The 24,682-nt window shown below is 41.9% G+C and overlaps 1 protein-coding gene across 8 annotated transcripts in view; it reads left to right on the forward strand.

The window, feature by feature from the left end:
• Window positions 1-24,682, forward strand: part of SMARCA4 (SWI/SNF related, matrix associated, actin dependent regulator of chromatin, subfamily a, member 4) — a 114,495-nt gene that overhangs the window by 22,309 nt on the left and 67,504 nt on the right. For all 8 annotated transcript variants that reach the window (XM_060763327.2, XM_060763329.2, XM_060763331.2 and 5 more), the window contains exons 3-11: window positions 3,595-3,844; window positions 9,268-9,400; window positions 11,657-12,049; window positions 12,180-12,278; window positions 17,296-17,554; window positions 19,681-19,807; window positions 21,866-22,039; window positions 23,686-23,859; window positions 24,000-24,167. In XM_060763327.2, the coding sequence (XP_060619310.1) occupies window positions 3,623-3,844; window positions 9,268-9,400; window positions 11,657-12,049; window positions 12,180-12,278; window positions 17,296-17,554; window positions 19,681-19,807; window positions 21,866-22,039; window positions 23,686-23,859; window positions 24,000-24,167 (1,749 nt within the window). In that variant the 5' untranslated portion in view covers window positions 3,595-3,622. The remainder of the gene's footprint in view (window positions 1-3,594; window positions 3,845-9,267; window positions 9,401-11,656; window positions 12,050-12,179; window positions 12,279-17,295; window positions 17,555-19,680; window positions 19,808-21,865; window positions 22,040-23,685; window positions 23,860-23,999; window positions 24,168-24,682) is intronic.

Here is a 24,682-nt window from a genome sequence, read left to right on the forward strand (position 1 = left end):
CCAGAAGGTCAGGAGGGCTGCAGCAGATCTTATTTCACTTGGGAGGGAGTTCCACATCCGAGGGGCCACCACAGAAAAGGCCCTGTCCCTTGTCCCCACCAGACGCGATTGCAACAATGGGGGAACAACGAGCAGGGTCTTTCCGGATGATCTTAGGGCCCTAGATGGATCGTAGCGGGAGATATGTTCAGACAAGTAAACTGGGCCAGAACCGTTCATGTTCGTTTCCCACCTCATTACTAAACAAGAAGTATTTTGTGATTTGCTATTAGGGTCTTGCAGGAGCTGTTTTAAATTAATTGTTTAAATCGCACCAAACATTTTCCGAAACAATCCCACACCAAACAGGTCCAAGGAACAGCTGATCATGGAGTCCTCCCACAGAATTACCCCATCCCAATTATTTATCTCTTTCCATTTCTCCAATATTTTGGTTTGGATGCTATAACACTATCTCAGGCTCATTGTACTCAAGATAAAATTACAGTTGAACCTCCACCAGCTGAAAACATTACCCCCCCCCCGCCAAATTATTCATTTATTTATTTACAGTATTTATATTCCGCCCTTCTCACCCCGCAGGGGACTCAGGGCGGATTACAATGTACACATACATGGCAAACATTCAATGCTATAGACACACAACACATATAGACAGACAGTCAGAGGCTATTTAACATTCCAATTTTCTGGCCACCATGGGAGCTGTCGCTTCACCATCCATCTGCGACACTGATGAAGTACTTTCCGCATTCCCCGCATGCTTTTGCTGGAGATTTTTTATGGCCTCATAAATTTGTTAAATTAACCTCCCCACACATAGGTGGTACCTAAATTTCCTATTTGACAGATGCAACTGTCTTTCGGGTTGCAAAGGTCGACAACAAGCTACACAAATTGGCCGGAAGCTCACTCCGACCCGGGCTGGCTTCGAACTCATGACTTTTCGGTCAGTAGTGATCTTATTGCAGCTGACATTGCAGCTGACACCCAGGAATGTTAAATAGCTGCGCCACAGTACCTTACAAAAAGCAAACTTCGAATTTGCCCTACCGCCAAGGAGACGATAGAGCTTCTGTGAGTAGAAGATGGGGTAATGTTGACAGGGGATAGGGGAAAAGGCAGAACTACTTAATTCCTTCTTTGCCTCAGTTTTCTCACAAAGAGAAAGCCGTCCTCAACCTCAGCAACATGGAGTGGATGAAGGATTAGGGGAAATCCAAACTCAAATAGGGAAACAAGTTGTCCAGGAATACCTGGCTGCTCTAAACAAATTCAAGTCCCCTGGGCCAGATCAACTACATCGAAGAGTACTGAAGGAACTAGCGGAAGTTATTTCAGAACCATTCGCAATCATCTTTGAGACTTCTTTGAGAACGGGACAAGTCCCAGCAGACTGGAGGAGGGGCAATGTGGTCCCAACCTTCAAGAAGGGAAAAAAGGATGACCCAAACACTTACCATCCGGTCAGCCTCACATTGATACTAGGCAAGATTCTGGAAAAGATAGTTAAGGAAGAGGTCTGCAAACACTTAGAAACAAATACGGTCATGTGTGTGTGTGTGCGCCTTTGAATGGTCGTTAATTTCATAATTTTCTTAGATAATGAATGCGCAGAGGGTTTTTTCCCCAGTTCCTTTCTCTAAGTCAGGGGTCCTCAAACTAAGGCTAGGGGGCCGAATACGGCCCTCCAAGGTCATTTACCCGGCCCTCGCTCAGGGTCAACCTAAGTCTGAAATGACTTGAAAGCACACAACAACAACAATCCTTTCTCATCAGCCAAAAGCAGGCCCACACTTCCCACTGAAATACTAATAAGTTTATATTTATTAACATTGTTCTTCATTTTAATATTGTATTGTTTTTAAGTGGGTTTTTTTACACTACAAATAAGATATGTGCAGTGTGCATAGGAATTGATTCATGCTTTTTTTTTTTCAAATTATAATCTGGCCCTCCAACAGTTTGAAGGACTGTGACCTGGCCCTCTGTTTAAAAAGTTTGAGAACCCCTGCTCTAAATTATAGCCCATGACTCCTGGTATTCATTACTACTTCAAAATTTGCTTCTTCTTCAAACTGTTGCAAATATTGTGTATAAACTTACTTTCAGGCTAAGTGTATATGAAACATGAAAATGAATTTTGTATTTATATTTGGGTTCCACCTCCAAGATATCGCATTATGTAGTAGTCCCCTTACATTAAGTCCAGTCATGTCTGACTCTGGGGTGTGGTGCTCATCTCCATTTCTAAGCCGAAGAGCCAGCGTTGTCCGTAGACACCTCCAAGGTCATGTGGCTGGCATGACTGCATGGAGTGCCGTTACCTTCCCGCCGGAGCGGTACCTATTGATCTACTCACATTTGCATGTTTTCGAACTGCTAGGTTGGCAGAAGCTAGGGCTGACAGCGGAAGCTCACGCCACTCCCTGGAATCGAACCTGCGACCATTCGATCAACAAGCTCAGCAGCTCAGTGCTTTAACCCACTGCGCCACCAGGGGCCCCTTATCGCATTATGTACATATACACAAATACAGCTGTTCCAAAATCCAAACAAATTGAAACCAAAACACTTAGCATAAGGGATATCCTGCTTGAGCTTTCTCCCTCTATGGACCAGTAATATGTATTCAGAATAACACACTTATGCTATACTGTAAATCACATTTATATTTAACTAGCGGTCCTCTGCCACATGTTGCTGTGGCACCGTCTGGTGATCTGGGATATAAAGTAATCAGAAAGTGTTGGTTTCTAATTTATGTAATTCCTTTATGCTTGTGGGTCAACAGTATTTCTTGTTGTTTCTTTGTCAGTGTTGATGTGGAGATTGTCTGGTTTGCCCACCCTGGAACATGCAACATATCATTGTCCTTCTTTAAGGGTCCCTTTCAAATCTATGATACTATATCTGTGTGTGTGTGAATCATATATATCTATTAATATCTATGGCTGGGTGGCTCTTTTTCAGGAGGGCTTTAATTACGTTTTCTTGCCCTGCCTAAGGGAGTTGGACTGGATGGCCTTAAGTATTTTCTGTTGTTCATGGGGGTTCTCTGTGGGAAGTTGGCACCAATTCTGTCGTTCATGGGGTTCAGCATGCTCTTTGATTGTAGGTGAACTATAAATTCCAGTAACTACAACCCCCAAATGTCAAGGTCTATTTCCTCCAAACTCCATCTGTGTTCATATTTGGGCATATGGAATATTCATGCCAAGTTTGGTCCAGATCCATCATTGAATCCACAGTGCTCTCTCCCAAACTCAAGGTCAATGCCCACCAAACTTGTCTAGTGTTTTCTGTTGGTCTTGGGACTTCTGTGTGCCACGTTTGGTTCAATTCCATCACTGGTGGAGTTCAGAATGCTCTTTGGTTGTAGATTAACTATAAATCCCAGCAACTACAACTCTCAAATGACATTTTTTAAAGTGATGGTCACTCCTTGGGTTAGTAAGTGTCTTGTGTCCAAATTTGGCGGCAATTCGTCCAGTGGTTTTTGAGTTATGTTAATCCCACAAACGAACATTACATTTTTATTGATATAGATAGAATTAGAACTAACCCCCTCCCCAATTGTGTTTCTGCCATTAGGATATTGTTTTGAACCTCCTTTCTGACAATGTCTACTCCTGATCCTCCAATGGGAGGGACGCCTCGTCCGGGGCCTTCTCCGGGGCCTGGACCTTCTCCTGGTGCTATGCTGGGCCCCAGTCCTGGACCATCTCCGGGATCTGCACACAGCATGATGGGTCCCAGCCCGGGGCCTCCATCAGCAGGGCACCCTATACCACCTCAGGGGCCTGGAGCTTATTCTCAGGACAACATACACCAGATGCATAAGGTAGGAAACCATAACATTGCTTCATCTTCATGTGCTTTTGGAGGAATTGTTTTCTCTTCTTCTGTAACTAGTAGAATTTAATCTTTCATTTTACTCAAAGGTGTGAAAACCTTAATTTTTCCAGTTGTTAACCTCCAGTGGTGTATTGTATGGTTTCTGGAGTGTATGGCCATTTTCTAGCAGCATTTGTTTTCTTGGTGTTTCACCTACATCTGTGGATGGCACCCCACAGACCACCAGCATTGAAGCGATGGTCCTCTGCCATCAACTCCGCTGGACCGGCCACGTTGTCTGGATACCTGACCACCATCTCCCAAAGCAGTTGCTCTACTCCGAACTCGGAAAACGGAATGTTGGAGGACAGGAAAAGAGATCCAAAGATGGACTCAAAGCCAACCTTAAAAACTCTGGCATAGACACTGAGAACTGGGAAGCCCTGGCCCTTGACCACTCCAGCTGGAGGTCAGCTGTGACCAGCAGTGCTGCAGAATTCGAGGAGGCACAAGTGGAGGGTGAAACGTGCCAGGAGGAAGGTGCATCAAGCCAACCCCGACTGGGACCGCATTCCACCTGGAAACCAATGCCTTCACTGTGGGAGAAGATGCGGGTCAAGAATAGGGCTCCACCTACAAACCCACAAAAATAGTCATCAAGGAAGACCATCTTACTCGTCCAACGAGGGATCGCCTAAGTAAAGTAAGTAAGGATGGCATCATCAAAGGATCCTCTGAAGATGCCAGCCACATATGCAGGTGAAACACCAGGAGAAAATGCTACTAGGACATGGCCATACAGCCCGGAAACCACACAACACCTCAGTAATTTTGGCCATAAAAGCCTTCAACAATACATTAGCCTCCAATGTTTCTGACAATTCCTTTCCTTTGAAATCTATTTTTGTTGTCATTTTGCTATCCTTATCTTTTTTTTTTGTTTCTTTTCTTTCCTTTTTTGCAAATTCATCACATTGTGGGGAAGAGGCAAGGTGTAAAATTACTAGTATTATTGGACCATACTTATTGTAGGTCTGACTAATAATTTAAGTTCTGCATATATAGACATGGTTTTGAGTGTTTGTGCCTTTTCTGTATACAAAGCTTTCTCTAGCGAGTAGTATTAAGCATATTATTATTATTATTATTATTATTAACTTTATTTATACCCTGCAAAATCTCCCGAAGGACTCGATGCAGCTTACAAAGGCCGAGGCCACAACAACAACAACATACAAATACAACAATAAAACTCATAAGCAAATAATAAAACATCAAGCATAACAATAGAACAGTAAAAACAATGACACCGTGACGCATTTAAAACCTAAAGGCCGGGCCAAATGTAATAGACAAAATTTAAAAGTGCTGGACTTGACAAGCGATATGTAGAGGTATTTGGAGGTAGGTGCAATGTGCAGATAATCCTAAATCTCTAAACAAAGTGCATTTGGGACATGATGCCAGGAGTTACCTATTTTGGAAACGCACACTGGAACAGCCAGATCTTCAGGCTCTTCCTAAAGGCTGCCAACGTTGGGGCTTGTCTGATGTCCTTGGGGAGAGATATTATTTTGTTTTCAGTATACAATATTCTGTTGGAAAAGCTAAATCAAGAACACCTGGCATTAAGAAAAGTCCAGGTTGAGCGTCCCTCCATATGAACCACTTTCACAAGTTGTTATGCAGACCATGATATCTGAGTGTTCAGAGCTTTCTTCCAATACATCAGGAGTAGAGAAAGTTCAGTCCACAGGCTGCATCAGCCCCTGGCCACACAGAACCCCATTCATTCAGAATATTTTACATGTCTCCAGAGGCTGTTAGGATTTTCTTGTCACATGCTGCCCCCCACTTTAATTCTGTTTTAGTTTAAAGAAGGCCTCTTAATAAACAAGTAAACTAGCATTGAGTTCAGGTTTACATCTTAAACACAGGTTTCTGAAACAGTAGAGCAGGGATGTTTTGAGAGGGTAAGGAATGCAGCAGGAATATTTATTTTCCGGGCCCAATTCAAGGTGCAGGTTTTGACCTACAAAGCTCTGAACGGTTTGGGACGCCTACCAGCGTGACCGCATTTCCATCTACAAACCCACACGACCTATTCGATCTTCCGGAGAGGCCCTTCTCTTGCTCCCGCCTGCATCGCAAGTGCGACTTGTGGGGACGAGAGAGAGGGCCTTCTCTGTGGTGGCCCCCTGGCTCTGGAACTCACTCCCCAGAGATATTAGGCAAGCCCCCACCCTGGCAATCTTCAGGAGGAGCCTGAAAACCTGGTTGTTCCAATGTGCCTTCAATGATTGAATGTAGGATACTCCCCAATCAAAATGACCTCAGAAGCACTTTATTTTATGGTTTGTGCAATTAAATCCTTCCTCATCCCCAGTTTCCCCTTCACGACAATTTTACATTGCCTATCTCCCAGTGTTTTTAGTAATTTTAAATGTTTATTCTTGAATTGGCCCTGCCCAGTGAAATTCCTTGTGTTTTGATGTTTTGATTTTATATTGCTGTGTTGTCTATTATATTGGTTTTTGCATTTTATGTTTTTGTGTAATACTGTGTTTATTGTACTGAAGAGCATGGTCTTATGTAAGCCGCCCCGAGTCCCCCTGAGGGAGATTGAGCGGGGTATAAATAAAGTTTATTTATTATTATTATTATTATTATTATTATTATTATTAATATGTGGCCATCTTGGATCCTGCATTGGGCAGAATAATCCACTAGGCATTGTAGTTGCCATTGCTTGGAGTACATAAGTGGGAAATATGTACTTAAGTATTTGAATCAAACGTTGAATATATTTAGTACAATTCAGTGTATATATTTCAATGACATGGGTGTGTGTGTGTGTCTTTGAATGGCCACTACTTCAATAGAATTTTCTGTAGACAATGAATACCCAGAGTTTTTTCCCCCCAGTTCCTTTCCCTAAATTATAGTCTATGGCTTCTGGTATTCATTTGCTGTCTCTCATCCTAATACTAAACATGGCTGATCCTGCTTAGTTTCCAAGATCAGATGAGATCAGGTGCTGTAGGAGTATTTAGGTTTTCATTCATATGATACTGAGAAAATAATCAAAAATATCTCTAACTAGCTGTACCCATCACACTTTCCTGTGGCCAACCTTCCCTCTTTCTCTCCTTTGTTCCTTCCTTCCTTCCTTCCTTCCCGTCTTTCCTTCTCTTCTTCCTTCCTTCTCTCTTTCCTTCCTTCCCCCCTTTTCTTTCTCTTCTGCTGTCTCTCTATTCTTCCCTCTCTCTTTCCTTCTTTCGTTCCCTCCCTCTTTCTCTACATTTCCCCCTTCCTTTGCTCCCTCTTTCCTTCTTTCCCGTCTTTCCTTCTCTCCTTCCTTCCTTCTCTAACTTTCCTTCCTTCCCCTTTTTTCTTTCCCTCTTTCTCTCCTTTCTTCCTTCTCTCTTTGCTTCCATGCTTCCTTCTCCCTTTCCTTCTCCTTTTCTCTTTTCTTTCTTTTCTCCCCTTCCCTCTCTTTCTTCCCTTTTTTCTGTATTGTCATTTAGCTTTTCATCATTTAGCTTTTTTGGGCTTTTAAAGTCCCTTCTGCTGTGTTTTTCAGTGTTTTTTGAGTCAAGGACATACATTGGGTTGTTAGGTGTCTTGTGTCCACATTTGGTGTCAATTCCCCCAGTGGTTTTTGAATTCTGTTAATCCCACAAACGAACATTACGTTTTTATTTATATAGATATGTTTGGTGTGTATGTGTTGGGCAAGATTTTGGCTTAACATGTATGATCCCTTATTCGTGAATATTTCTCATATTGTGTTCAGTATAGCTTACTTTCAGGCATTTTTCAAAAATCCCCAGAGTATATTTCCCCACCTATATGAAGGTCTATTTTTATGACCCCGTTCCTTTATGAGTTTCTCCCTCACAAACAATCTGCTCCATCCCTATCTCATCCTGATTTTAGTATCTTCAGTATTTTATCTCGAACATGCAGCCCGCTCATTGTTATTTTATTGTGTATGATTTTGCTTTAGCTTTTTTTGTACTCATGTTGTATGTATTTTATTGTGTTGCTATTGTGTTTCGGTTTTAATTTATTGTAATATGCTGCTGGGCTTGGCCTCATGTAAGCCGCCCCGAGTCCCCATTGGGGAGATGGTGACGGGGTATTAAATAAAGATTATTATTATTCTATTGTCGAAGGCTTTCATGGCCGGAATCACTGGGTTGTTGTAGGTTTTTCTGGGCTATGTGGCCATGTTCTAGAGGCATTTTTTCCTGACGTTTCGCCTGCATCTATGGCAAGCATCCTCACTACCTCTGAGGATGCTTGCCATAGATGCAGGCGAAACGTCAGGAAAAAATGCCTCTAGAACATGGCCCTATAGCTTGAAAAAACCCACAAGAACCTAGTGATTCCAGCCATGAAAGCCTTCGACAATACATTCTCTGTCACTTCGACAGAGAAGTCAGCCATAGCAGAGCACCTGATGAACCAGCCTGGACACAGCATATTATTTGAGAACACAGAAATGCTGGACCACACCAACAACCACCATGTCAGACTACACAGAGAAGCCATTGAAATACACAAGCATGTGGACAGTTTCAGCAGAAAGGAAGAGACCATGAAAATGAACAAAATCTGGCTACCAATATTAAAAAACTCCAAAATTACAACAGCAAAACAACAGAGAGGAAACAACCAGGCACATCTTAACACCTCGCAACAAAAGATTTTCCCAGGCTCAGCCAGGCCTTCAAATGCTAATGAAGGTGATCAGTTGAAACATTCACACCTAGCTCCAGCAGGGAAGAGCTCTTTGCCCCACCCCAGCCATTCCACAGATATATAAACCCATTGTCCTAATTCCAACAGACCTCACTACCTCTGAGGATGCTTGCCATAGATGCAGGCGAAACGTCAGGAGAAATGCCTCTAGAACATGGCCCTATAGCCCGAAAAAACCCACAAGAACCTAGTGATTCCAGCCATGAAAGCCTTCGACAATACTTATTATTATTATTATTATTATTATTATTATTACGGAGATTTCAGTCCGATTTCTCTTGTTGTTCATTCGTTCAGTCGTCTCCGACTCTTCGTGACCTCATGGACCAGCCCACGCCAGAGCTCCCTATCGGCAGTTACCACCCCCAGCTCCCTCAAGGTCAGTCCAGTCACTTCAAGGATGCCATCCATCCATCTTGCCCTTGGTCGGCCCCTCTTCCTTTTGCCTTCCACTTTCCCCAGCATAATTGTCTTCTCTAGGCTTTCCTGTCTCCTCATGATGTGGCCAAAGTACTTAAACACTGAAAATCGTTTGTCAGTAATTTCACATGCATATTTGCTACATACGTTGTTGTGTCTCCTAAGCACAGCTAGCTTAACACCTTCATTGGAACACAGTCAGTTTTAACAGATTCTAGAGATTGATTTTGTGTATTGTTGCAGCCAATGGATTCCATGCATGAAAAGGGAATATCTGAAGATCCTCGTTACAGCCAAATGAAAGGCATGGGAATGAGGGCTGGTGGGCACACCGGAATGGGGCCTCCTCCGAGCCCAATGGATCAGCATTCTCAAGGTATGCTTTCTTTCAGAAGTCACATGATCCAGTTGTTAGCTAAGCCAGAAGTTTTGATACAGTTTACAGAATTTGAGACAGAATGAGAACAAGAATCTACCACCATGAATATAGTGTATTACACTGACTCTAGGACACCATCTATATATATATATATAAATGCTCTGTGCATAATGAGTACCTTAAAAATTAAAGAACCAATGAACAAAAACACACCAAATTTGGCAACAAAACGTCTCACAACACAAGAATGACCATCACTCAAAAAATTATGATTTTGTCATTTGGGAGTTGTACTTGCTGGGCTTTATAGTTCACCTACAATCAAAGAGCATTCTGAACTCCATCAACAATGGAATTGAATCAAACTTGGCACACAGAACTCCCATGACCAACAGAAAATACTAGAAGGGTTTCGTGGGCACTGACCTTGAGTTTGGGAGTTGTAGTTCACCTACATCCAGAGAGCACTGTGGACTCAAACAATGATGGATCTGGACCAAACTTGGCACAAGCACTCAATATGCCTAAATATGAACACAGATGGAGTTTGGGGGAAATAGACCTTGATATTTGGGATTTGTAGTCACTGGGATTCACCTACAATTAAAGAGCATTCTGAACCCCATGAATGACAGAATCAGGGCAAACCTCCCACACAGAACCCCCATGACCAACAGAAAATACTTAAGGCCATCCATTCCAACTCCCTTCATCAGGGCAAGAAAACGTAATCTAAGTCCTCCTGACAAAGAGCCATCCAGCCATAGATAGATAGATAGATAGATAGATAGAGATAGATAGATGTTGTTGTTCATTCGTTCAGTTGTCTCCGACTCTTCGTGACCTCATGGACCAGCCCACGCCAGAGCTCCCTGTCGGCCGTCACCACCCCCAGCTCCTTCAAGGTCAGTCCAGTCACTTCAAGGATGCCATCCATCCATCTTGCCCTTGGTCGGCCCCTCTTCCTTCCTTCCTATAGATAGATAGATAGATAGATAGATAGATAGATAGATATGACTCACACACACACACAGATATAGTATCATAGATTTGAAAGGGACCCTAAAAGAAGGACAATGATATTTTGCATGTTCCAGAGTGGGCAAACCAGACACTCTCCACATCAACACTGGCAAAGAAACAGCAAGATATACTGTTTACCCACAAGCACAAAGAAATTACATATATTAGAAACCAACACTTTCTCATTACTTTATTTTCCAGATTAACAGTCTGGGCCACAGCAACGCATGGCAGGGGACGGCTAGTAGCTTTTATATATAGTGATAGGTGGTCTTTAGTTTTTACCTAATCTGCATACTCAGATGTTATTGAAGGACAACTCCTGTCACTTTTGATGATCTGCTGTGTAAACTGGGAATAATTGGGATTGCAACCCAACAGGACTTATGACTGTGACTGGGAAAAGGTTAAAGGACACTTTAAAGTTAGACATCATAGCACAAGCTTTGTATCTAATTTCAAAGGCCACTCTCCTGACTCAAACAGAACAAACTGGAGCCTTTCAGATGTTACTGTATCACAATACCCACCATCTGTAGTCATGATGTCTAATGATGAGGAATACAGGAGTTGTAATCCAGCATCTGAAAGGCCACATAGAATCATAGAATCAAAGAGTTGGAAGAGACCTCATGGGCCATCCAGTCCAACCCCCTGCCAAGAAGCAGGAATATTGCACTCAAATCACCCCTGACAGAGGGCCATCCAGCCTCTGTTTAAAAGCTTCCAAACAAGGAGCCTCCACCACACTCCGGGGCAGAGAGTTCCACTGCTGAACGGCTCTCACAGTCAGGAAGTTCTTCCTCATGTTCAGATGGAATGACATGGCAGGCCAGATTCAGCCTGTGAGCCTTGAGTTTAACACATGCACTCTCACCCTAGCAAATGTGGAGGGTTGACTATAATTTCCATCTGAACATGAGGAAGAACTTCCTGACTGTGAGAGCCGTTCAGCAGTGGAACTCTCTGCCGCGTAGTGTAGTAAGGGAGGCTCCTTCTTTGGAAGCTTTTAAACAGAGGCTGGATGGCCATCTGTTAGGGGTGCTTTGAATGCAATATTTCTACTTCTTGGCAGGGGGTTGGACTGGATGGCCCATGAGGTCCCTTCCAACTCTGTGATTCTATGATTCTCATTTTAAAAACGTAGTACTTTATCTCCTAACATACCTACTTTGGAAGTACACTGAAAATGATTCTTACTTTCTCCGTATGTCCTGCTCTCCTTTTCAGGTTATCCTTCTCCACTTGGTGGTTCTGAGCATGCATCCAGTCCAGTCCCAGCTAATGGTCCTTCTTCTGGCCCTCAGATGCCCTCTGGCCCTGGTGGAGTTCCATTAGATGGTACTGATCCCCAAGCATTAGGGCAGCAGACTCGGGGGCCCACTCCTTTTAACCAGAATCAGCTGCACCAACTGAGGGCTCAGATCATGGCCTACAAGATGCTTGCCAGAGGGCAGCCATTGCCAGATCATCTTCACATGGCAGTGCAGGGAAAAAGGCCCATGCCAGGAATGCAGCAGCAAATGCCAACTCTACCTCCACCTTCTGTATCTGGAACAGGACCAGTGCAAGGCCCAGGGCCCGCACCTGGACCGACACCTCCAAACTACAACAGACCTCATGGTAAGTCAGAACCTTCCCAGGGTGATGCGGAAGTACTGTGACCCCTCTACTGCTTCAACCACAATGTCTTCTGCCTTTCTTTCTCTGTGTCGGCTTTCTTTATTTCTCTATGCCTCTAATGTCCGTGCAGGTATGGGAGGACCTAACATGCCTCCTCCTGGACCCTCAGGAGTACCTCCAGGAATGCCCGGACAGCCCCCTGGGGGACCCCCAAAGCCCTGGCCTGAAGGTGAGTCTCAAAGGGAAGGGGGCTCACTGAAGTTCAGTTTTGTGTCTCATTTTATTATTTATTATTTATTTAAAACATTTATATTCCGCCCTTCTCACCCCGAAAGGGACTCAGGGTATTCACAGCATTCACATTAGGCTTGGGCGGTTTCGTTCGTTAATTTCGTAATTCATTATTAATTCGTATTTAAATTAGCTTACGATCCAATATTGAGCCATGCAGGAATAGTGTGAGGAGTAAATTAGATTCGAAACAATTTTTTCAATTTATTTCGTAATTATTTTGTAATTATTTCGTAATTATTTCGTAATTATTTTCGCATGTCTGGTGCAAGTTTTTATTATTATTATTATTATTATTATTATTATTATAACTTTATTTGTACCCCGCTAGCATCTCCCGAGGGATTCGATGCGGCTTACAGCAGGCCGAAGCCCAAAAACAATACAACAATACAATACATAGCAAATAAAATACAGTCAAGCAAAAACAATAACAGTAGAACACAACAAGACATTATTAAAAAACTGAGTCGGCCAAAGTAGGGTACAGGGTTAAAAGTGCTGATGTGTCGGAGGGGTGTAGGATTAAGATAAAAGTGCAGTGTGCGGTGTACGGTGACCTTGGTAACTAAAGTGCTTCTGGGATTTGGTCCTGGGAGATTCCTAATCTGAAAAGGCACATTGGAACAGCCAGGTTTTCAAATTCTTTCTGAAAGCTGCCAGTGTAGGGGCTTGTCTGAGATCTTTCGGGAGGGTGTTCCAGAGGCGGGGTGCCACCACGGAGAAGGCCCTGTCTCGCGTCCCCACCAAGCGCGCTTGTGACGCAGGCGGGATCACGAGCAGGGCCTCTCCAGATGACCGGAGTGAGCGTGTGGGTTCGTAGACAGTTGTTTGTTTTATCACACCAACAGTCAACAACAGAGGGAGAGGGAAGCTTCAGAAGTTCCCCCTGTCCCATTTGGAGGTTTTTTTAGCATATTGCGCAATTGCGTCCGCCATTAACGAATCGATTCGTAATTATACGAAATTTGGTATATTTCAAAATATTTAAAAGGAAAATTTTGGAATTATTAAAAAAAACGAAACGCAAGGGCCCCCTAAAAACAAAACGAGTTTAGAACCAAATTTTTCCATGGTTACCTAATTCACATACAATAAAAACATTAAAAAACATTTGTCAAAATATTAAAATACACCATTTAAAACCGTCCTAGCCATCCGCATCGAATCCAATTGGCCCTGTCATCTTTTCTATTGCCACTTCATTGCCCTGTCCCGAAAACTTGGTCCCACAGCCAAGTTTTTACCATCCTTCTAAAGGACAGGAGGGAGGGGGCCAACCTGATCTCACCAGGAAGGGAGTTCCATAGCCAGGGAGCAATCACTGAGAAGGCCCTGTCTCTCGTCCCCACCAATCATCATCATAATCATCATCATATTTAATTACTTATTAATCGCCCTCCATCCGAGAATGCTCTAGGCCAGTGTTTCTCAACCTTCCTAATGTCACGACCCCATGATACAGTTCCTCATGTTGTGGTGACCCCAACTATAACATTATTTTTGTTGTTACTTTATAACTGTAATTTTGTTCCTGTTATGAATCGTAATATATTATATGCAGGATGTATTTTCATTCACTTGGCCAAATTTGGCACAAATGCCCAATATGCTCAAATTTAATAAATTGGGGAAGGGGGGGATTGATTTTGTCATTTGGGAGTTGTAGTTGCTGGAATTTATAGTTCACCTACAATCAAAGAGCATTCTGAACTCCACCAACAATGAAATTGAACCAAACTTGGCACACAGGACTCCCATGATCAACAGAAAATACTGGAAGGGTTTGGTGGGCATTGACCTTGAATTTTGGAGTTGTAGTTCACCTACATCCAGAGAGCACTGTGGACTCAAACAATGTTGGATCTGGACCAAACTTGGCACAAATAGTCAATATGCCCAGATGTAAACCCTACTGGATTTTGGGGAAAATAGACCTTGACATTTGGGAGTTGTAGTTACGGGGATTTATAGTTCACATACAATCAAAGAGCATTCTGAACCCCATCAATGATAGAATTGGGCCAAACTTTCCACACAGAATCCCCATGACTAACAGAAAATACTGTATTTTTTATGGTCATTGGCGACCCCTCTGATGCCCCCTCGCGACCCCCCCCCCAGGGGTCCCGACCCCCAGGTTGAGAAACGCTGCTCTAGGCGATTTACAGCTAAATTGTAAAAGATAAAATACATACATACAGAAATTAAAAATTAACAGAGATCGAATGCTCTAGTAAAAAGCCAGGTCTTAAATGCTAGAGTAAAAGGTCCTAAGTCATGCATGGCTCTCATATAGGGTGGCAAGGAATTCCATAAGGCAGGAGCAGAAATAGAAAAAGCCCTGCATCTGGTACGGTGGGACGGAAAGCAGGGCCTTCCCGGAGGATCTTAATCTCTGTGATGGTTCATAGGTGTGCTAGAATAAAAATATACATTTCATGAACAACAAGGTATCTTCAAAACTTGGAAACTATGAAAGTTTCAAGACTTTTACAACAAAGATAATCAAAACTACCCCAGTACAATTTCTATAACTTGTAGATGGAATACCACATTTTTTAAATAACAGTTGCCCATTTTCAGAGAAAATTGAACTTCTTGAGGAAGTTGTGCAGTAATAACATTTCAAATATTACATGATAGAATATTACAGTATATATCCATGTGTAAGTCTAAAAAATATGGGCACCATCTACATTGACATATAATGACATTGACATATAATGCAGTTTAACTTCATTGGACTGTATTATATGGCAGTGTAGACTCACATAATGCATTTCAGTGCAGTTCAACTGCATTATATGGCAGTGTAGATGAGACCTTAGTCAAAATATTAACCAAAAACAATAGGGTCAGTTCAGAGTTAGAAAACTGAAAATATTCTATCACACCTCTGCTACTTAGTCAGTGGCTAGAAGAACCTTAAGATTGGAAAGAAATAAGCTGTCAGGTCCTTATATATTTAAGCTATATTTACAGAGAGCGGTCAACCCTCCTGTTTAAGGAGCTCCACTGGCTGCCGTTTGTCTACCGGGCCCGATTCAAGGTGCAGGTCTTGACCTACAAAGCCCTGAACGGTTTGGGACCATCCTACCTGCACGGCCGTATTTCTATCTACGAACCCACACAATCCCTTCGATTTTCTGGAGAGGCTCTTCTTTCACTCCCGCCCGCATCGCAAGTGCGACTTGCGGGGACGAGAGAGAGGGCCTTTTCTGTGGTGGCCCCCCCGGCTCTGGAACTCACTCCCCAGAGATATTAGGCAAGCCCCCACATTGGCAATCTTCAGGAGGAACCTGAAAACCTGGTTATTCCAATGTGCCTTCAGTGATTGAATATAAGATTCTCCCTGACCACACTTTGCACAAAATGTCCTTAGAAACACTTTATTTTATGGTTTCTGCAATGAAACCCTTCCTCATTCCCGGAGCCTCCTCCTTATAATTTACATTGTCCTATCTCCCAGTGTTTTAATTTTTTTAAATTTATCCTTGCATCTGGCCCTGCCTAGTGAAATTTTCTGTGTTTTTAATGCTTGATTTTATATTGTTGTGTCGTATATTATTTTTATTTTGCATTTTATGTATTTTGCTTGGTTTTACTTGGTTTTATGAGTTTTATTGTTGTATTTGTTATGCTGTTGTTTTATTGAGGACCTTGGCCTTTTGTAAGCCGCACCGAGCCCTTCGGGAGATGTTAGGGGGTATAAATAAAGTTAATAAATAATAATAATACATTACTATGTTTTGTGTTATATTGTTTGTATTGTATTGATTGGCATGGCCTCATGCAAGCCACACCGAGTCCCCCTGGGGGAGATGGAGCAGGGTATAAATCAAGTTATTACTATTATTATTATTATTATTATTGGTAGGTTGATACTTGTTTTCGTGTAACTTTAATTTTATTTTAGAAATTTGTGCACACAAACTGCATCCGAGATCATGTTTTATCTTGATAGTCAGTTTTATCTTGATGTAGTAGACAGAAAGACAAGTTAATAGTGAAAGAACAAAATAACAATATAGTTTTATCTTGAGGCCAGTTTCAGCCTTTTAAATTAATTTATTTTATAATTCTGTAAGGTTTGAATGTTATAGGATGGCGACTCTAACATACACAGTCCTGCCTCTTTGGAAGAAATTTAGCGAACAAAAAATATTTTTCAGGCATCAAAATAGATAAACTGGACTTTGAAAGTTTCAATATCTTTTCTCATACATGTTGAATATCTCTTATCTGGAATTCTAAAATTTGAAATATTCAAAAATTCCAAATTATCCCTATGGGTGGCTGAGATATGACACATTTGCTTTCTGATGGTTGAGTGTACACAAACTTGGTTTCATCCACATTGTTGTGTATTAAATTACCTCCATGTTGTATGTATACAGTATACATACAACATAAATGAAATAAATGTATAGATCAGGAGTCCTCAAACTTTTTAAACAGAGGGCCAGGTCACAGTCTCTCAAACTGTTAAAGGGTCGGATTATAATTTGGAAAAAAAAATGAATCCCTATGCACATTGCACATATTTTATTTGCAGTGCAAAAAAAAAAAAACACTTTGAAACAATACAGTAATTAAAATGAAGAATAATTTTAACAAATATAAACTTATTCGTATTTCAGTGAGAAGTGTGGACCTGCTTTTTTGGCTGATGAGATAGGATTGTTGTTGTTGTTGTGTGCTTTCAAGTCGTTTCAGACTTAGGTTGACCCTGAACGAGGGCCGGGTAAATGACATTGGAGGGCCATATCCAGCCCCCGGGCCTTAGTTTGAGGACCCCTGGTATAGATTATGTACATATATGTATTCCAAAATTGAAAAAAAAAATCCAAAACACTTCTTGTTGCCAGCATTTTGGATAAAGGATACTCAACCCATATCATAACATCAGAAGATAATCTTCTTGCTTTCTTGCTCACCCTGTTCTTCAACAGGACCAATGGCAAATGCTGCAGCCCCTACTAGCACACCTCAGAAACTGATTCCTCCTCAGCCAACCGGCCGTCCTTCACCAGCACCTCCAGCGGTACCTCCAGCAGCATCCCCTGTAATGCCTCCCCAAACTCAGTCACCCGGGCAGCCAGCGCAACCTGCCCCAATGGTGCAGCTCCATCAGAAGCAGAATCGTATCACTCCAATTCAGAAACCAAGAGGACTTGACCCCGTGGAAATCCTTCAAGAGCGAGAATATCGGTAAAAAGTGTGATTCTTAAATTACGTCTTCTGTGTTACAGGCCCCATCTACAGTGCCATATAATGCAGTTTCAGAATGAAGTTTAACTGCATTGAACTGCATTGTATGAGGGCCCATCCGGACAGGACCATATCCCAGGGCCTGTCTGGATTTTAACTGGAGGTGTCCAGACTACGCCTGCGGTAAAAACAAATTAATTTGGGTTAAGCCAAGTGGTTCTGAATTAATTTGATACCTCATTAGATCCTGAAAGGCAATGAGGTATCAGGCCTATGGGGACTCACTTCCGGGCAGTCCTGGGACTATACATGGCTGAGTCCCCATAATCACCCTGAAAATTTTGGGCTTCTGGAGCCCAAAAGTCTGGGATGGCACCCACCCCCCCCCTCCAGCCCCCAATTTACCCCTAAACAGGCATGTAGCTGGGGGGGGGGGGCTTGAGGGGCTTCAGGCCCCTCCTCCCGAAATTCTCATGGTGGTTCGCGAAAAGGCCTTACTGGTGCATTATTTAAACTGTTATGTTTATTCATATCATGATCTGATCACCATACTCAATATATCCCATATGCATGGGGGTATTGGGGTAATGATACAAAAGGTTTGCTAGGCTAGACCCTCTTTCACTCAGACTCAGCCCCCCCCCGAAACCCCCCCTGAAAAAAATTTAGCCCCCCCCCCCCCCCCCGGAACGAAATCCTGGCTACGGGCCTGCCCCTAAAGATTAATAAAAACTTACCTGGCCACCATAACTTTCCTCTTTGCTCTTTCCTGGTGCATCATTTCCTCATGTCAGGAGAGTGCGAGAAGGAAAGTTATGACAACCAAGTAAGTTTTTCTTAATATTTAGGGGTAAATTGGGGGGGGGGGGGGCTCAGGGTGGCTGCATGCCATCCCAATTTTAAGCAGGATGGCATATAGCCCCCCCCCCCCAAGAAAGCCAGGGTTTTTTTTGGGGGGGGGGGAGTGAGGATGGGAATCTGCCAAATCGGGTTTTTTAAAACCTGCTTTGGTACAGATTTTGCCACCGTGTGGAAGCGCCCTGAGGCTACAGTGCCATATAATCCAGTTCCTTAGAATCATAGAATAATAGAGTTGGAAGAGACCACATGGGCCATCTAGTCCAGCTTCCTGCCATGTAGGAAAAGTACAACCAAAGCTCAAATAACAGATGGTCATCCAACCTGTTTAAAAACCTCCAAAGAAGGAGCCTTCATAACATTCCGAGGCATAGTGTTTCATTGTTCAACAGCTCTTATGGTCAGAAATGTATTCCTAATGTTCAGGTAGAATCTCATTTCCTGTAATTTGAACTCCATTGAGTCCTGGTCTCCAGGGAAGTAGAAAACAAGTTTTTTCCCATCTTCTTTATGACATACAGTTAAATTGCATTATGAAACTGCATTATTTGGTGGTGTAGATGGGCCCTCAGTTTCACCTGTACTTCTCTCAAAAATAACTTCTTGATGAAGGCTGTTTTCATTGAATCATAGAATCAAAGAGTTGGAAGAGACCTCATGGGCCATCCAGTCCAACCCCCTGCCAAGAAGCAGGAATATTGCATTCAGATCACCCCTGACAGATGGCCATCCAGCCTCTGTTTAAAAGCTTCCAAAGAAGGAGCCTCCACCACACTTGGGGCAGATGGGTTCTAAGCTGGGTAACTTGTTTGGAGCATGGCCAGAAGAGATTGTTAATAAGCCTGTATTCCACTTAAACAAAGTGCTATAGCTTTAATTGTTAAATATTTCTTTAAAACACAAGCGTGAATTGGAATCACCTCACTACCTCTGAGGATGCTTGCCATAGCTGCAGGCGAAATGTCAGGAGAGAATGCCTCTAGAACATGGCCATACAGTCCGACAAAGCCTACAAACCAGTGAATCAGGTTATTTAGAAGTTTGAAAAGCTCTCCTATGTTTGATGCCCTCTATATGTTCTGGTTTATGACTCCCATTTCCTGACAATCACCCATGCTGGCTAAGGCTGATGGGACACATAACACAAAATATGTCAAGTGCTGTGTTGTGGTAAATTACATCAGTATATTAGTGCTCTAAAAATCTCTTGTTAGATATAATAGAAAAGCTTGATAAACTCATGTTGACTCCTAATTTGTGTTGTGCAGCCTACAAGCTCGCATTGCTCACAGAATCCAAGAACTTGAAAACCTTCCTGGGTCCCTGGCTGGTGACCTGAGAACCAAAGCTACCATTGAACTTAAAGCACTACGATTGCTTAATTTCCAGAGACAGGTAAGTTGTGCCATTGATTCAACTCTATTGCTTGAGACCCTCCTAGAAAATAGAATTCGGGATTTTTGTAATTAAATGCCCATGTAAGAGAAACAGCATTTGTGTAGCGTAGTGGTGGTGGTGGTGGTGGAATCATGTTTCTATACATATAATTTTTCTTTTTTTCTAGTTGTGACCAATATTCATTTTGTCAGATATTTTAGATTATAGAAATGGTGTGGGGGAGTGAGTTAATGGTGTTGGCTTCTAGAAATTTAATTTACTTCCCTGTGCTTTTTATCAAGAGTTAAATATTAAGAAATTAATATTTCACTCAGCTGGGAGGCCATGCAGGGTGTGCAGCTTCATTGCAAATCTGTAAGGTAAAAAAATGCTTGCAGAACTTTAAAAAATGGGTTTGATTTTTAGACATTAGCTTCTATCTCAGTGGTTCTCAACTTATGGGTCGCCATTTCTTCAACTCCCAGAAATACTAACAAATGGTAAACCTGCTGAGATTTATTTATTTACTACTAGCCGTCCCCTGCCATGCGTTGCTGTGGCCCACATGGGGGTTTGTGTGGGAGGTTTGGCCCAGTTCTATTGTTGGTGGGGTTCAAAATGCTCTGTGATTGTAGGTGAACTATAAATCCCAGCAACTACAACTCCCGAATGTCAAGATTCTATTTTCCCCCAAACTCTACCAGTGTTCACATTTGGACATACTGAGTATTTGTGTAGAGTTTGCTCCAGATCCATCATTGTTTGAGTCCACAGTGATCTCTGGATGTAGGTGAACTAGAACTCCAAAACCAAAGGACACCCCTCCAAACCCTTCCAGTATTTTCTGTTGGTCATGGGAGTTCTGTTTGCCAAGTTTGGTTCAATTCCATCGTTGGTTGTTCAGAATGCTCTTTGATTGTAGGTGAACTATAAATCCCAAATGACAAAATCAAATTTTTTTGAGTGAAGGACATACATTGGGTTGTTAGGCGTATTGTGTCCAAATTTGGTGTCAATTCGTCCAGTGGTTTTTGAATTCTGTTAATCCCACAAATGAACATTACATTTTTATTTATATAGATAGATATTTGTATACCGCTCTTCTCAGCCGTCGGGCGGCTCGATTTCTTGGTGTTGTAGGCCAAAATACCTGGGGACCCACAGGTTGAGAACCACTGAGCTATTTGAGCAATAAAAGATGAATACAGTTGTGTGTTGTTGAAAATGACATTTATGATTTACATTGTTTGAATGGCTGTTGCAGTCAGTGGAGCTTTAACCATTGCAGACAGTGGAGCATTAACCTTTGCGTCTCCACTTCATATAATTCTTAACTATTCTGATTACTTTCACAGGTTATGATATTACCAGGATATATGGTTGTCCTTAGCTTTTATTTATTCTATTTTTCTGCCAATAGGTGGTAAGGTGAAAAATTTGATGAGTTCCATTTTTTATCCATTTTCCCAGTGCAGTTACTGTATATACTCGAGTATAAGCCTAGTTTTTCAGCTCCCTTTTTAGGCTGAAAAAGCTCAAGTTGAGATTATTTATTATTTTACTCTATTATTAGTATTATTTTATTATCTTTATTATTTTAATCTATTTATTATTATTATTGCATTTATTATTTTTCTCTATTATTGTTTACATTACATTTATTATTTTTCTCTATTTATTCTTCTTCTTCTTACATATATTATTTTACTCTCTTCATTATTATGGGAAGGATAGGTGAGCACATTTACATGGAAGAAGGTGAGAGTCATGGTTTAATCGGAGTTAGACAGTCTTATCTTAAATTACAGTTTTATGTAAATATCCAAAAGCATTTAACCTACTGAAACCTCAATTAATGTAATTTTATTGTTATCTTTTTATTTTGCATTTCCCACCCTAGGCTTAGACTCGAGTCAATACATTTTTCCAGTTTATTGTGGTAAAATTAGATGCCTTGGCTTATATTCAGGTCGGCTTATACTCGAGTATATACGTTATATCAAAGATTGCAGTATTTACTAAAATGTCTTGGATGGCAGGGTATACTAAGAGTTCCATGTTTGGTTTAAACTACAGCTGCGTCAAGAAGTGGTGGTATGCATGAGAAGGGATACGGCTCTGGAGACGGCACTGAATGCCAAGGCGTATAAACGTAGTAAACGACAGTCCCTGAGGGAAGCTCGCATCACTGAGAAGCTGGAGAAACAGCAGAAGATCGAACAAGAACGAAAACGCCGGCAAAAACATCAGGTATGTGATTCTTCTACTTTTACTTGAAATAGCAGGAGGAAAAGGGTTTACAGAAACATGAGGTGCCAGAGAATCGTATCCACATTTTGGGGGGTTGTCAGTAAATTGGCATTTTTTTTCCAAATCATCGACAAGCAGTGAGTCTCATGCTCCTTGTGTTAATTGCCACTGTATGTGGGACAGGTTCATATTCTTTATGAATTCATATTTTGTTACTCTCTCCAAAGCTATGATGGGGATATTTTTGAATCACTGGGTAGCTTTGGATGAAGTGAAAGACTCTATTAGCAGGCCTTTTGTACCATATGTAAAAACAAAATTTCACATTAAGAACATCTGTGTGTGAATAATATCTATCTATTTCTCTATATCTATGGCTGAATGGCCCTTTGTCGGGAGGGCTTTGATTACGTTCTCTTGCCCTGGTGACAGGAGTTGGATTGGATGGCCTTAAGTATTTTCTGTTGGTCATGGGGGTTCTGTATGGGAAGTTTGCCCCAATTCTGTCGTTGGTGGGGTTCAGAATGCTCTTTGATTGTAGGTGAACTGTGAATCCCAGTGACTACAACTCCTAAATGTCAAGGTCTATTTTCCCCAAACTCCATCTGTGGTCATATTTGGGCGTGTTGAGTATTCGTGCCAAGTTTGGTCCAGATCCATCATTGTTTGAGTCCACAGTGCTCTCTGGATGTAGGGGAACTACAACTCCCAAACTCAAGGTCAATGCCCATCAAACCCTTCCAGTATTTTCTGTTGGTCATGGAAGAACTGTGTGCCAAGTTTGGTTCAATTCCATCATTTATGGAATTCCATCAGAAAGCTCTTTGATTGTAGGTAACCTATAAATCCCAGCAACTACAATTCCCAAGTGACAAAATCATAACTTTCTGATTGATAGTCACTCATTGTGTTGAGAGACGTTTTGTTGCCAAATTTGGTGTGATTTCGTTCATTGGTTCTTTTGTTTTTAAGGAACTCATTATGATATATATATATATATATATATATATATATATATATATATCTTAACTGTTGCTATCAGGCTTGGGTAATCCAAAAAAAAAGGTTCAAAACTCGTTTCGAATGTAGGGGGCGCTGGCGATTCGATTTTGAAATTATTTCCGAAATTTTCTTGAAAAAAAGATCGGCAATATCAGGAAATACGAATCGCTTCGTTTGCTTCGTTAATGGAAGGTGCCCCTCCCTCCCTCCATAACCATTAAAATCTCGCAGTTTCCCTTCCTTCCCTTGCGGTGAGCTGTGATGCAGAGGGACGGGGTGGGCGTGGCTAAGCACAGCTCTTCTTGAAGGCCACGCCCCCAGTGGCCTTCAGGAAGAGCTGTGCTTAGCCACGCCCACTTCGTCCCTCTTTGCATCGCCGGGCATGCAAAGCCACATCCGAAAATAATTCCGAACAATGGGGAAGTTGTTTCAGTTCGGAATTGCTCCTCCCACTATTCCTGCATGGCTCGAAATTGGATCAAAAGGTAATTTAATCCGAATTAATTACGATTTTAGAAACTAACAAACGAACCTACCCAAGCCTAGTTGCTATTGCAGTTCTAATATTCTGCATCTTGAAAAATGGCAAGTTCTGGGTATATTTTTAATAATTACTTTCCTGTTCTCAATCTGTTTTCTTTTAGGAGTACCTCAATAGCATTCTCCAACATGCCAAGGATTTCAAAGAATATCACCGATCTGTCACGGGCAAGATTCAAAAACTTACAAAGGCTGTGGCCACATATCATGCCAATACAGAGCGTGAGCAAAAGAAAGAGAACGAGAGAATTGAGAAGGAGAGAATGCGCCGGTTGATGGTAAGGCTTTCTGTTATGTTGTAAGCCAAAATCTGTATTCATAAAATATCCCTGGCTGAGTTGTATAGGCTGCGGTTTGATAATGGTTAGGAATTTTCCCAATGCAAAGAAGTAAAATACAATGTATGTGTTTTTTAAAGGCTGAAGATGAAGAAGGGTACCGTAAGCTTATTGATCAAAAGAAAGACAAGCGCTTAGCCTACCTACTTCAGCAGACAGATGAATATGTGGCTAACCTTACAGAGCTGGTGAGGCAGCACAAGGCTGCACAAGTTGCAAAGGAGAAGAAGAAGAAAAAGAAAAAGAAGGTAATACAAAGCTTATTTAGTCTACTCTGATGAGTAATATCTTTATGAAAGATGGCCGCCCTGAGACCCTTTTCGGGGGGAGAAGGGCCGGGTATAAATATAGGAAATAAGTAATAAATGAAACCCAATCTGTGTGTTGACAGTTGGGTTACAACATTTAATCCAGAATGGACAACCTGTAGCTATCTAGTTGGTGCTGGATTAAAGCTCCCCTTATCAATGGCCAATGCTGGCTGAGACATCACAGTTGCATCTAGAAGGTCAAATGTTCCCTGCCCCTGAATACCATGTTGCTTACTGTCATCTTCATATTTCTGTTGGCTCTGGTTGTGTTTCTTATAAGTAGAGACACCTCTATTTTAAAAAGCCAGTGTTTTGTTAGACTAATAGTAGTGTTTCATTAGGTTCTTGTGGGTTTTTTCAGGCTATAGAGCCATGTTCTAGAGGCATTTCTCCTGACGTTTCGCCTGCATCTATGGCAAGCTTCCTCAGAGGTAGTGAGGTCTGTTGGAAAT

This window comes from Anolis sagrei, chromosome 2 (genome assembly GCF_037176765.1).
Source record: "Anolis sagrei isolate rAnoSag1 chromosome 2, rAnoSag1.mat, whole genome shotgun sequence".
NCBI lineage: Eukaryota > Metazoa > Chordata > Lepidosauria > Squamata > Dactyloidae > Anolis > Anolis sagrei.